General features: G+C 50.0%; 1 protein-coding gene across 2 annotated transcripts in view; it reads right to left on the minus strand.

The window, feature by feature from the left end:
• Window positions 1-775: 775 nt before the first annotated feature.
• Window positions 776-14,655, minus strand: part of FRMD6 (FERM domain containing 6) — a 138,682-nt gene continuing 124,802 nt past the window's right edge. For both annotated transcript variants that reach the window (XM_035100697.2, XM_035100780.2), the window contains 4 exons: window positions 13,099-13,434; window positions 12,207-12,341; window positions 10,328-10,419; window positions 776-8,627 (listed from right to left, as the gene is read on the minus strand). In XM_035100697.2, the coding sequence (XP_034956588.1) occupies window positions 8,343-8,627; window positions 10,328-10,419; window positions 12,207-12,341; window positions 13,099-13,434 (848 nt within the window). In that variant the 3' untranslated portion in view covers window positions 776-8,342. The remainder of the gene's footprint in view (window positions 8,628-10,327; window positions 10,420-12,206; window positions 12,342-13,098; window positions 13,435-14,655) is intronic.

Raw genomic sequence — 14,655 nt, forward strand, 5'->3', positions numbered from 1 at the left:
GAACCGTTGACCTTCTGATTGGCAAGCCCTAGGCTCAGTGGTTTAACCCACAGCGCCACCTGCGTCCCTACATTGCAATGTAGTCGAAGCAAAATTCCAAGTATGGTTGATACTTGGCCAATAAATTATTCTATTCTATTCTAATACAAGAGCAACTCTCCCCTTCTGTGGTTTCCAGCAAATAGTATTCAGAAGCACTGCTGTGGCCAATTGGGAAGGCAGAGGATAGCCTCTGTGGCTGGTAGCCATTCATAGCCCTCTCCTTTGTTGTTGTTAATAATAATAATAATAATAGTAGTAGTAATAATAGTAATAACAATAGTGTGACGTGTTTGTTTGTTTTTAAAGAAATGTTCTGTTGTATTTTGCTTCTCCAAGCAGGCCACTTGAAGGGTTAACCCAGTCTCCCTGGTTAACTGACAGCAACATTCCATGGGAGGCGTGGCCTGCATGGGGTTTAAAGGGAAAGGGGAACCGTTATGTCAGTTGGCGGTTGAGGGGCTTTTTTTGTGGGGGAGCTTGGGTGGTTGTGGAGAAGGTAGAATTTAGAGTAGATGAAGTAGTTGAAAGATATTCTGTTATTTGATTACCAAGAACGTTACCTGTGAAATTAAGTTTGTACCAATGTTACCAGAAAGCAACCATTAAGATTCAAGCCAATACTGTAAATATCCATCTTTAAAGTGTCACATTAGTAATCGTCTATTTCATTTTCCAGCTAAGGTATCCAGGAACCCAGTTGGTGGGGGACTCTTTTAAACTGTCAAAACTGCCTTTTAGAGGAGAAAGGTTAGTTTGTGGCTGAGAGTGCACCAAGAAAGGGGGGGGCTAAGGGAGGAGACAGGTTCTGAGTGCTAATAAAGTTACCTCAGGAAGGAGGCTAGCTTTACAGTAAGGGAGGTTCTAGTGAAGGGAAACCCTTATCTGAGTGCACATAGGAACAGTCTTACTTATAGCCCCGAGTCTATATAGGTACCTGGCCACGTTTAGGCTGGAAGAGGACTCTCTTTTATTTTTGAAAACCCACAAGTGCTAGAGGGTTTAAAGAAAGGCTAGAGGGATAAGTGGGAGGTTTGTTTTACCTCAGAAATCCCTGTTAGTGCTTTTAATAATTGAGAGGTCAGAGTTATAAGACGGAAAGTGAGAGGGACTTTCGTCGCAAATAGTAATACCCTGCTCATCTGGCTGGGTTTCCCCAGCCACTCTTGGATTAGAATTCAGAATTAGAACTTCTCTAATTCTCTTCAAGGGAAGTAATAGTACCACTGTATTCCGCTCTGGTCAGACCTCACCTGGAGTACTGTGTCCAGTTCTGGGCACCACAGTTCAAGAAGGATACTGACAAGGTGGAACGTGTCCAGAAGAGGGCAACGAAAATGGTCAAAGGCCTGGAAACGATGCCTTATGAGGAACGGCTTAGAGAGCTGGGTATGTTTAGCCTGGAGAAGAGAAGGTTAAGGGGTGATATGGTAGCCATGTTCAAATATATAAAAGGATATCATATAGAGGAGGGAGAAAGGTTGTTTTCTGCTGCTCCAGAGAAGCGGACACGGAGCAATGGATTCAAACTACAAGAAAGAAGATTCCACCTCAACATTAGGAAGAACTTCCTGACATTAAGAGCTGTTCGGCAGTGGAATTTGCTACCAAGGAATGTGGTGGAGTCTCCTTCTTTGGAGGTCTTTAAGCAGAGGCTTGACAGGCATATGTCAAGAATGCTTTGATGGTGTTTCCTGCTCGGCAGGGGGTTGGACTGGATGGCCCTTGTGGTCTCTTCCAACTCTACGATTCTATGATTCTCTAGGTTGGTAGCCACCATACCTGCCTCTTGTGGCAGTGAGTTCCACAGTTTATATGAAGTGAGGAAGAGGGACTATAGCTTTCCCATGGCTGCCTCAGGACATAAGGAAGAATGCACAACAGCAAGCATGCCCCCCTTTGCTATGCCGGATCTCCAGGGTGTTCATGGAGCCCGATGACTCTATGGCTCCACATTCTCTCCTCTGACTCACCTCTGTCTGGGTCGCTAGTCAAGAATGCAGATATGTATGTGATATTTTGATGGCTGGGTTTCCCACCCCCTTAGTGCGGGGAGGGAGACGCTCCACTCAAAACAAAGACCAGAGGAGCTACAGCAATGTAAACTGCGACTTTTATTGTCATTTCTTTGAACTGCACCACAAAAGGCCGCGCACCGCAAAAACGTCCCGCGTGACAAACACAAATTGGCTATGCTCCTTTCAGCGCGTTGCTCCCGGCTGCTGGCGTGCCACCGTCCCGACGGGGAAGAGCCTTTCACAGAAAGGAGCAGGGGCTCGTCTGAGCGGTGCAGCACTCGGAGCTGGGGGAACGGGTCTTCGGCGACAGCAACCGGGGAGCAACCCAGACCCATTAAAGAGTTCCCAGAAATGCAAAAGTATATACTATAGATATATATATATAAAATACAGGCTGGTAGCATACGGCCTCCCTTGGACATCTATAATACAAAAGGACTTGCTTCTTTGATACCCCCTTCCCTTAAACCACACCCTGAAGGTTACCAGCGCATACGGGCCAAAGGCTATATTCCCCGCTTGCACAATTTAGTGCCCCTCCCCATCGCACAGTGAGGACCCTTTTAGGACGGCGGCTGCCACGGCGTTCGTGTGCCCCTGGTGACTCCAGAGGGGACCTCTGTGGCTCTGGTTTGCTCAGGTCTAAAGGAGCAGGGTGGGGGGCAGGGGTTGGTTCCATGCAGACACCCCCCCACCACCGCCCAAGCCTTTTCCTGCTGGAAAGGGGAGGGCATGTGGCATGGAAGCGACACGCCTCCTTTCGACCTCCGCTGCTTGGAGAAAGTGGGTTAGGCAGAAAAGAGCTGCAAGGTGGTGATAAGGCATGGGGGAGGCCAGGGGGAGTTTGAGCACCCCTGCGCATTAGAGAGAGGCCGCCGAGCCCAGCGGTTTGCAGAAAGAAGGTCTCAGGTTCAATCTCAAGCAGTACCTCTGGGTCGGGCTGGGAATGTCCGCTGCCCGAGCCCCCGGAGAGCTGCTGCCGGTCAGTGTAGAGCAGTGTTTCCCCAACATGGGTCTCCAGCTTTTTGGGGGACAAGAACTCCCATGATCCCTGACCGCCCTTGCTAGCTAGGGATGATGGGAGTTGTAGTCCAACAACAGCTGGAGACCCAAGTTTTGGAAACGCTGGTGTAGAGAATTCTGATTCCCTGTAAGGCACCTTCTCTGAAAATCAGAACCACACTTTAGACACGAAGCAGGCAGAAGTATGAACAAATTGCGTTCAACCACGTTGAGCCAAGCCACTGGTCTACCTGGGAATATATTGTCTTGCTCTGACTGGCAGCAGCTTTCTGCCCTGCAAGTTGGGATCCTGTCGCTGGAGATGCCAGGGTTAGAAGCTGGCATGTGAGACTCGTATCCATAGTGGTGCTGAGTCCCTCATCCGGTTAGTGCAAGGAGTTAGCTTGGCACTTTCCCCCCTCCCTGGCCTGCTAAATCTGGAGCAGATTCGGGGAGGGTGCAGGCGGGGGGGGGGGACGACACCCCACTGCACAAATCCTTACACTAACGGAAGGAGAGGCTTCGCGCTGCTTTGGATAGAAGCACCGAGCTGCAGGCCCGTCCCCAGAGCTGACCTCTCTTCAGGTGTAAGTTTGGACTTCCCAAGTATGGTGCCACTAGCTGGCAGGCCCCGCTGGCATCCGAAGGCCTTCCCCACTCTTAGAACCAGCCAGGCAATTCTGCCCCCCCATTTGCTGTGGGGATCGGAAAGGGACAAAGCACACATTTGTCACACCGCCGACATCCCCTGGGACCCACCGTCACATTTCTGAAAACATTGCTTGGACTCACAAAGGCAACTTTTTTGCTGGCATGCTCTCAGCATGTGTCTAATTCCCCCTGCACTCATTCCTTGAAGTCTCTGTCCCTGGCTTATGCCGTTACACACAAGCAGTGGGTTTTCAGCTGAACCCGTCCAAATACATTGAGAGTTTATGCGCAGCCACACAAAGACCCTCACAGCTGGTTCTATAAAACAAAGCTAGCATCCCCCGCAAGGGAACTGTTATCACACAGAAACCAGACAACCAAGCGCACACCAGGTCAACTGTTGTCGTTGTTTTAAGTCTCATTTTAAGCAACGGCAACACAGATCCACAGATCCAGCCTCGGCTTTTGTGTGACATTGAGATATGGCTTCCGAGGAGGTCCGGCAGAGCATCTTTACTTCTACACCAAAAGCCACAGAGACGAAAAAACGGGATGGCTTGTCCAATCAGACAGCTCAGTCTCCCATGGCGCAACACAGCTGTGGACCGAAATCCGGAACATTCCTCCGCTCAGCCACCAGGGTAATACTGCCCTCTAGCGGTAAGAACTGTTTTATCTCCAGAGCTTCTTCCATTTTTGATCGGACGCAAGACAACAGGCTGGGCGACGGAGGCGGCTTCAAGCTTCACCAAATGGCAAGCACAGCTGAAGCCGTGTGCCGGCGGCATTTGGGAATAAGGCACTTTTGAGCACACCTCCCTCATGTTTCTAATCAGCTGGGTCAGCGTGCCGAGACATGGCCCTCACAGGCGGCTAGACCCTATGGAGGAAAATTCTCATCACCGCATAGTGACTTCACAGGTGTTCCTCTAGAACAGAGATGCTCATCTGAATCCAACTCAGATTAGGTCAGTGTGTGTGTGTGTGTGTGTGTGTGTGTGTGTGTGTGCATCTGCATTTAATATCAGCCTGCAGCTTCACCATACAAATTGACCGCTGACTGATATCATGACTTCGAGATTAGCCCTGGCTAACCTGGTGTTGTGCAAAGGTGTCTGGACCGCAGTTGCCATCTGCTTGGCTGCATGATGCTAGAAACTCATGGGAACTGTAGTTCAAACACCTCTGCACGGCACCAGAGTTAGCAAAGGCTGCCTTAGATCGACCAGCAGTTCAGCTCGGTAACAGCAGCAACAAAAAGCTGACCGATAGGAATTCGGAATCAAGGAATTTGGCTGCAGCCATGCATCTGGGACGGACGAAAGGGTCGCCTCAGGTGAGCTGTCGCTGTTATTACCTGTGTCTCAAGAGACACAGAGGAAAGTGTTATGCAAACCGCGATGGCTGGCTTGTGTGATGCTGAGGCATTCACAAGAGACTGGGAAACGGCTGATTTCAGAAAACCTCCTCTTCCTTCTCCAAAACAAAGCCTTCCGAGTAAACCAGCCAAGCTTATTGGTAATATCACCTGCCCTTCTGAAGCACCCTGACCACCGCGCCAGAGTGAAAGGTCAGCCTCGTCCCTTGCCGAAATTTGTCTCACCAAAATCCAGCCTCTGTCCACAGATCTGGGCGGGCCACTCCTGATGATATGCCAAAAGACAAGAGGGCTGTCCAATGGGAAGCGAGGAACAGGGCAACATTGCTCCTTTATGTACAGTCCTCCAAGCCCAACACCCTGGCAGGTCGCCATCCTTGGCTGAGAAGGGACTAAGGTTGGCCTGCCAGGGGGTGGAGTCTGCAATTTGCAACGGCTGGTACCAGAATGCTATGGAGAGGGGAGGGCAGCTGTGCCAAACTGGCAGTGCCAATGGCAAAGCACAACATCAAGGACATGCGGTCTCACTGCAACTGGTGCTTTACGACACACAGACAAACACACCCCCGGCCTGTATCCCAAAGCAAAATCTCAAAAGGAAGCTGCAAAGATCTTGGGCTGACATGCTGTGGAGCGCAGGTACCAGGGAAAGCTCACCTGAAGCAACTGGCAGAATCTAGAAGTGCCCAACCTGAGACCTCTCCTCTTGGTTCAACTCTTAACACTGATGAGCTGGTCAGCCTATTTCAACACCAAAACAGGGGGAAGGGGGTGGGGAAATGAAAGAATGGAAATTTTCTGCCTCTTTAGAAAAAATATCCTTGCTTTCAGCTTTATAAAATAATATATATATATATACATATACAGGTACATATATATATATTTAAGAAAGGCTCCAGTTAGAAAAAAGACAAGCGTATCAAAATATGGCGATGCTGTATGGCTGTGAATACAAAACCCCTCAAAAATATTTGTTCGCGTGCTTTTTTTTTTTATAAAAAAGGCATCTTGCTAAGAAATCGTTTTGCTTCCCTCGCTTAAGGTCTTGGGTACAATTTGAGATAGGGGACAACCCAGACCCATTTAATGGAAAGATGTTAACTCCAAGACCGCCATCCGCTGAACACCAGCCTCCTTCCTCTCGGAGAGTGTCGCAACTTTTCCCAGAAGAATGGAGAAGCCGAGCGGCACCTTCTAAAGCTCTTGGCTCAAAGTTCAGGCTGTGCAGAACGCTGCTCAGCAACAGGCTATGGGGCTGTCCCCCCCGCCCCCGGGAAATATGTTTGCTGCTGCTTGGGTCACGAAGCAGAAGTCACGGCCAGTTCCAGCTCTCTGTCAGTGCACATACCTGCGTGCTATTTTATTCCACGGAAGACTAATAAAGAGCTTTAAAGCTTTTTGTGTGCCAGGTAAACCACACGGATCCAGCAGGAAAAAAAGAGCTTTTGAGCTCTCTGCCTTAATTTGGGAATGAAGGCCGGCCCAGAACACTGGCTCTGGGATGTTCGCACAAAATCTCGCAGGAACCCAGGTGGCCCTGTGAGATCTTGCACGAGCATCCCCGAGGCGGCGCCCTGCGCGGGCTTTGCCCCCCCCCCCAAGTAAGGCGGAGAACGTGGGAGCTCTTTAAAGATCTCTAACTCGTTTGGAGATAAGTTGCGTGATTCCATGCATTGGCTGCCCACAAATGTTACTGTATTTGTAAAGTATTTTGTATGTTTGTTTTATAAAGAGCTGTGCTGAGTGACGAGACCCCAAAACGCAGCGATGCAGAGAGGTAAGGGGGTAAAAACTATTCTCCTAATGAGCTTGTGGTCAGAGGATGGCAGAGCCAGTGGAGGGATTTTCTACAGAACAGGATGAAAAATGGGGTTCTAGGAGGGGACACGGAATCAGCAACTTTCACTGCGGTTTCTACTGGATCATGCTGACCTCTTTCCCCATTCTTTGCCCCCCCCAAAAGAGATGGTGAGGGGAGCATCTCAGGATACCTGGAAGACCCAGTTCAAAAAAGAAAACAGCAAAGACATATTATGGGGGTGAGGAAGAAGCCATGCTTTCGACGCAGCAGCAACAACACCCCCCCCCCCGACAGCAAAAAGAAAAGGGGAGCAAGTTTTCTTCCCTGTGTGTAAGCAGAGCTTTCAAAGATTGTCTATATATGTAACATGGGGTGGGGGTAGTTAACTTTTTCTACAAAAGGCATTTAAAACAGAAAAACAAAACGTAAAACGGGAGGTCTGCAAGTTCAAGCATACGATAAACAAATACTCCTCTCTATATATACGCATTTTTATATATATAATCTCTCTCTCTCTTTCTCTCTCTCTAACTTAAGGTACTTTGGTCAGCAAACCTTATTGCTAAATCCAGACAGATTATCTGTTCATGAGGTTATTTCCACCACAAATGAAAACGCTTCCGGAAGCTTTCCAAATCCCACTTTTCTGAACATCGGTTTTAGGTCCGTTTTTTTTCTTTTTCGTTTGTAAACAACGCAACATATCAGAGGGAGATGATGACCCTCCAGTCATTTTTTCCTTTTGGTGGGGAAGAACAGGAAAATGGCAAGGCGGCCCGGCTGCATCGCGACACACTTGTCGCCCTCCCCCAGGCCTCTCGACCGAAGGAGGACGAAGTCCCTTTGGTCAGTTATCGCTCACACCTGTGGTCTCAATGGCTTCCCGTTTGGGATGTGTGCATTTCTTTGGCTTGACACAGTGCAGGAAGTAAAAAGGGTGGGGTGTGGGGAGAAAGAAGGCTATATAGACCGATGTCCTCGCTTTCAGCATTGATGCCAGGACGGCCGACCCGAAGAAAGCTGCAAAATGCAATGCGGGAAGTCATGGCCACCCGAAGCGTGGAAGAAAGACGACGGCTTGCGTGAGGCAAATAAAATTAAAAAGCCAATCTTTGTGCATCCTTTTTTTCTCGTCAAAATGAGAGAGCGCAACAGGCGCTCGAGGCTGCCCCTCCCTTCCCTTTTCCGAGAACAGAAGACCGCCGTGTTTCCGGAGCAAATCCCGCCGCGGACATCGATTCGGAAAGAACCCGCCTTTGGGAGAGGCACGTTTTTTTGTCAAAGTGCAACACAGTATCTGTGTAGTATCCGAGAAGAGATCTTGACGGGGAATATATAGCTCCATATACCCCTGCTATGGCACCAGAAATAATCCAGGGAATCTGTGGTCCTCTTTCTCGGGCCACCTCCCTCCCGAGTACCCAGCTCCGGAGGCGTTTCCGGAGAGGCAGCGTCAGACAACAAACTCCGGGACTTCTTCGTGGGCGAGATCCAGAGAGAAGTACTTGCTGGTCCTCTTGACGGGGAAAGCCTCGTGAATGTTGATGCACTGCTGCGCTAAGCAGCCGTTGCAGTAGAGGCCCTCCTCGGCCAGCCCGTGGCCACAGCCGAAGGTGTAGCTCTGGGCCGTCTCCTGGCAGAGGCTGGCCAGTCGCAGGAAGTCCTTTTGGTAGAGCCGGATGTCGTCCAGGCTCAAGCTGTGCCGGTCAGTGGAGGACTTTGGCTTCCGGCAAGCCGTCTGCAGGAAACAGGAAGAAGGGTTTAAGGCAGAGGTTTTCTTTTTTTTAAAAAATATATTTATTGAAAGGTTTTTTCATACAAAATAAAGGGGAAAAAAAGAAAACAATTTTACATGGCCAATACAAAAAAAGAGCAAAAAGAAAAAATACAAACACAGAAAAAAGAACATTTCATATAAAGAAAAAAAGAAATGAGCAATCTAGTTTAAAGTTCATAATTATAACCAATTCTGACTTCCTCGACCCCTCCTTCCCGAGCTCCTTGTTGTCCCCATAATATACAGCTTCCAATTCATTTTAAAAATACAGCTTTTGCATTCATTTTCCAATGTAAAACAATACCATTTCCCCCCTTGTCAAAACATATAAATCTTATTTATCTATTATTATTATTCCCCATTAGCCTTTAATTTTCCCTCAAAAATGATTCACAAATTTATCAAATCTCATTTTCTCGTTTTGTTTTCCTCATTTACTTCTAGATCCAAACCCCCTCCTCCTGGTTCCCGTTTTCCCAGGCAGAGGTTTTCAACCTCTTGGAGTCCACGGCTCCCTTGACCAACTACATTCTTTCTGCGGCTCCCTTGTGGGGCTCATGAGCCCAGTTAGGTCACCCCTTGCCTGCGGAACTGGCAGCCTCTCGCCCTCTTTCAAACACTCTCCCTTGTGGAGGGTTCCCTCCGCCTCCTCTCCTCCCCTCTCCCCTCTCCTTGGGAGTCCTCTGGGCAGCTGCTGCTGCTGCCGCCCCTGGTCTCTGAGCGTCCCCAAAGAGAGGTGCCTTCTCACCCTGCCCCACAGAGGCCTGGGACTTGTCTGTCTATTCCCAACAGTAAGGGCTGGTGGATTGGCTGGCTGGGCTCCCTCACCCACTCTGGCCAGCCCCAGAGGCACCACTTGCCAGGGATTCTGCAACAAGCAGCCCTGCAAGCTTTTGGGAGGCAGAGATGCAAGAGGGCATCAGAGTAGGGAGACGAAGGAAGGAGGGGCAGAGGCCTGTGTTGCCCACAGAACCCCTGGCCATCCTTCTAGGCACCCCAGGGTGCCACGGCACACGGGTTGAAAACCACTGGCTTAAGGAAACACTATAGCAGGGGTCAGCAAACTTTTTCAGCAGGGGGCCGGTCCACTGTCCTTCAGACTTTGTGGGGGGGGGGACTATATTTTGAAAAATATATATGCATGAATACCTATGTCCCACAAACAACCCAGAGATGCATTTTAAATAAAAGGATACATTCTACTCATGTAAAAACATGCTGATTCCCGGACCATCCACGGGCCGGATTTAGAAGGTGATTGGGCCGCATCCAGCCCCCGGGCCTTAGTTTGGGGACACCTGCACTATAGCATGGGTAGGCAAACTAAGGCCTGGGGGCCAGATCCGGCCCAAATGCCTTCTACCTGTGGCCCGTGGACGGTCCTGGAACCAGCCTGTTTTTACATGAGTAGAATGTGTGCTTTTATTTAAAATGCATCTCTGGGTTATTTGTGGGGCCTGCCTGGTGTTTTTACATGAGTAGAATGTGTGCTTTTATTTAAAATGCATCTCTGGGTTATTTGTGGGGAATAGGAATTCGTTCATCACCCCCCCCCCAAATATAGTCCGGCCCCCTGCTGAAAAAGTTTGCTGACCCCTGCGGTAGAGATTCTACAATTCTATGATTCTGTGGCCTCGGATGTTCCTGCAGAACTTACAAACCTGGGGCAATGAATCAATGCTTTGGCCACGAAGCTTGACCACGGTCTCTGAGGAGCTGGAAGTGGACGAACTGACTTCTTTGACGACTAATCCTGTGTTGGAAACAAGAAAGCAAAGAGCCGAGACTCGTCATTATTCAAGCGCGGCCCAGTTCTTAACAGAACCACTAAGTGCCGCTTAGGGAACAGTACACCAGAAGCCTGCTTTTTAGTGTAATGGAAAAATCCGATAGCTTCGACACCATCTGGCTGCTTTTTCAGAATGTGGGAATGGGTGAATGTGGCTCAAGAGACAGAACTTGTAATATAGCCCCGAAAACCATTTTGTGCAGAGATGGCCCACATTTATCACGCCTTGGAACAAGAAGTGCCAATGCGATATTAGACCCTGTTCACTCTTTTATCATCCAATAGCTTTTTAAGACAACACACAGTTTCAGTTTCAGGATATTGATTAAACTGACTGTAGCCATTACAGTTCAAATGGATGGTGAGTTTATGTAAAGGTAAAGGGACCCCTGACAATTAGGTCCAGTTGTGACCGACTCTGGGGTTGCGTGCTCATCTCGCATTATTGGCCGAGGGAGCCGGCGTATAGCTTCCAGGTCATGTGGCCAGCATGACAAAGCCGCTTCTGGCGAACCAGAGCAGTGTACGGAAACACCATTTACCTTCCCGCTTGGAGCGGTACCTATTTATCTACTTGCACTTTGAGGTGCTTTCGAACTGCTAGGTTGGCAGGAGCAGGGACCAAGCAACAGGAGCTCACCCCGTCGCAGGGATTCGAACCGCCGACCTTCTGATCGGCAAGCCCTAGGCTCAGTGGTTAAACCCACAGCGCCACCTGTGTCCCTATGATTATGTAACTCTTGCTTATTACTTATTTTTCCTGGGAAATCTCAACTCGGCACAGATTATTTATCCCTATTTAATGAATCTTGCTGTGCAGTCCATTATGTTCAGATTCCTGCGCTGCCGGGGGGGGGGGGGGTTTGGACTAGATGACTCCTGGGACCCCTTTCCAACTCTGCAATTCTACAATTCTCCTTTGAGCATGGCATAGCCGGATACAACCTCACCTGTGTATTATTTCTTCAATAGCTTGGCAGGATTTCTTAGAAGAAATCAAAGATGTTCATTTGATTTCTAAGGGAGAGCTTAGTCGGTAGAACATGAGACCCTTAATCTCAGGTACGTGGGTTCGAGTCCCACATGGGGTGAAAGATTCCAGCATTGCAGGGGGCTTGGGCTGTTATGACCTCCGGGGTCCACTCCAACTCTACAAATATGTGACTCTGTGATTTTTAGGAACGTAGGAAACTTTCTCATACCAAGACAGATTCTTGGTCCATCTAGCTCAGTATTCTTTTCTTGGCGAACACTCGTAGCCGAGTAAGATTGCCTTCCATGAACACGGTCTTAACAATGAGTCTGTAGATGAATGTTGAGGCCAATTCTGGATCCACACGTCCTTCCACAGTGGGGACATGGGTTTCTGGGCGGGAGTTGAACACGGTGAGGCTATTACCCACACTGACTGGCAGCAGCTCCTCTGGGCTTTAGGCAGGAAGCGTTTCCCAGCGCCACATGAAGATGTCCTGAAGAAGGAGCTGATTTAAATAGGAAGCTGCCTTATTTTGAGTCATGACTCTCTAGGGTTTCCAGACACGAGTCTTTCTGGAGACACTGCCAAGCAGGGGTTGATTCTGAGATTTAGCCGAGATTCCTGCTCTGCAAGGGGTTGGATTGGATGACCCTTGGGGGTCCTTTCCAACTCTATGATTCCACGAACCCTAGACATTCTGTGTGCAAAGCGGACGCTCTACCGCCAAGCCTCTTTATTCCTTCCTTGCTTACGCCGAGCTCCTGGGGGGGTTTACCTGAGTGCCCGTTGAACTTCCTGGCCATGAGCATGTCCTCGGTGATGTAAATGCAGACGTCGGGACTCACGTCGTCCAGGGACCTTTCGCTCGTGGGCTCGAGGTCTCGGGGGTCATCGACCAGCATCTCTATTTCTGAACCAAAGAAGGAGGGGCGTGAGATGGGAGTGGGGAAGGGAGGCCGCTGTACGGGGAAGAGGACCGAGGACGCAGCAGACCACCGTCTCATTCCCCATGCAGAGGATCACAAGATTCCCCCATCCAGGACTTATGTATAAGCTAAACAAGCTCTAGGCTAGGGCCCCACTCTCTTGGGGTCGCCCCAAAAAATTTAAAGGGAAAAAACCCCTGGATGTACATTTCCAAAATATAAGATAAAAAACAAATAAAATAAAACCTACATACAGCAACAGTGTTTGGTGTTGTGTAGGCTCCTATGATGTAAGTCATGGGCCCCGGCTGTTAGCCTGCTCCCTAAAATATCACTGGTTTGCTCGTTTCTATATATAGGGTGCCTCCATTCTTCATGGACTGGTTGCATGGGAACATGTGAAAATGGCTTGAGATTCCTATTAGGTCCATCAATTACCATATAGCATATATTCGACACAAGAAACAGTGACAGGACAGCTGGACACAGAAAGGGCCCCATTACCTTCAGTAGCTTAGGGCCTCATCAAACCTAAATTCAGCCCTGCCCATCCTCATACGTTGGGCTTTGGAAAAACAAAGACATTTTCATTGCACCGTGTTTGCAGACGCTTCTGTGTCAAAGCAGACAAGAAGTGTGACTGCGATCTTTCCAAAAACTGAAAAGTGGTGGAAGCCCATCCGACGCCAAAATGAGGGGCCCGCCCCGCAGGCTCGGTGCTGCCCTAGCCGCCGGACTTACCGTCATCCTGGGAGTCGTCTTCTTCCTCCAGCCGCTCCTTCTCGCTGCTCTCCACGCCCGAAGTGTGGGAGCTGCCGTGGCTAGTCAGGGAGCTGCAGGCCCTCAGCTTGTGGTGGGCGGCGGGCAGCAGGAAGTCGTCCTCGGCCCCCTGCTCGCCCCTGGGCTTGGGGTCAGCCTCGATTCCCGAAGTGTGGGAGCTGCTGTGGCTGGCGGTCGAGAGGCGGGACAGGCACTTGTGCTTCATGCTCCCGGAGCTGCTCCCGCTCGCGCGGGAACGCTTCTCCAACTGGTCCATCTCCAGGTCGCTGATATAGGACTCGCGGTACTGCTTCTTCTCTAGGAAGGAAAGCCGGGGAGAGTCACAGAGAGGCAAGGCACCACACCTCTCTCCTTCTCCAGCCGCCAGTTGGGTTATTTCATCTAGGGCAGAGCTTTCCCGACTTTTCACGCTTTCTGCAGCATTTCGCGACACGCCAATTCCAGTTTTTTGAGCAAAAAGGCAAAGGGACCCTTGACCGTTAGGGTCCAGTCACAGACGACTCTGGGGTTGCTGTGCTCATCTCACTTTACTGGCAGAGGGAGCCGGCGTACAGCTTCCAGGTCATGTGGCCAGCATGACTAAGCCGCTTCTGGCGAACCAGAGCAGCGCACGGAAACGCCGTTTAGCTTCCCGCTTGGAGCAGTACCTATTTATCTACTTGCACTTTGACGTGCTTTCGAACTGCTAGGTTTGCAGGAGCAGGGACCGAGCAACGGGAGCTTACCCCATCACGGGGATTCGAACCGCCGACCTTCCGATCGGCAAGCCCTAGGCTCTGTGGTTTAACCCGCAGCGCCACCCCGTCCCTTTTTTCAAGCAAACCGGAGGTTAAAATACCACAGTTTTCAGTGTATAAGACGCCCCCTATTTTGGGGGACTAAAAATTAAGAAAATGCAGGGAACTTGCCCAGAGTTCTTGAGCTTCTTGCGGGAGGTGGGTGGACCAGAGTTCTTGAGCTTTTTTTAGGGGGGGGGGAGAATTGCCGGAAATCACTCAAGCGCCTGGCCGACACTAACACTCCCGCGCGCCCCAACAGCCTCCTAACGTCCGGTAGAAGCAGCCCATTGCCCGCCCAAATGCTGCGGCAACACCCAATAAACGCCACCCCTTGTCGTGGACACCTAAAACACGCTGCAGACCACCTCCGGCTCGCAGCATCAACCAATCCCACCCCCATGTATAAGACAGAACCCCCCCCATTTAAACATATATTTTTTTTGTAAAAAACCCCTACTCTTATACACGGGAAAGTATGGTAACCCTTTTACAGCCCCGGGAGGAGCACAGAGAGCGTGTCATGGCACACAGTTTGGAAAGCTCTGACCTGGGGGCTGCTGCCTCGCTTGCTTTGCTTGCCAAACCCTGGACTTCCCCTTTAGGTACAGGACCCCTGGACGGTTAAGTCCAGTTAAAGGCGACTATGGGGTGCGGCCCTCGTCTTGTTTTTAGGCCGAGGGAGCCGGTGTTTGTCCACAGACAGCTTTCCGGGTCATGTGGCCAGCAGGACTGAACCGCT

Source organism: Zootoca vivipara, chromosome 1 (assembly GCF_963506605.1).
Source record: "Zootoca vivipara chromosome 1, rZooViv1.1, whole genome shotgun sequence".
Classification (NCBI taxonomy): Eukaryota; Metazoa; Chordata; class Lepidosauria; order Squamata; family Lacertidae; genus Zootoca; species Zootoca vivipara.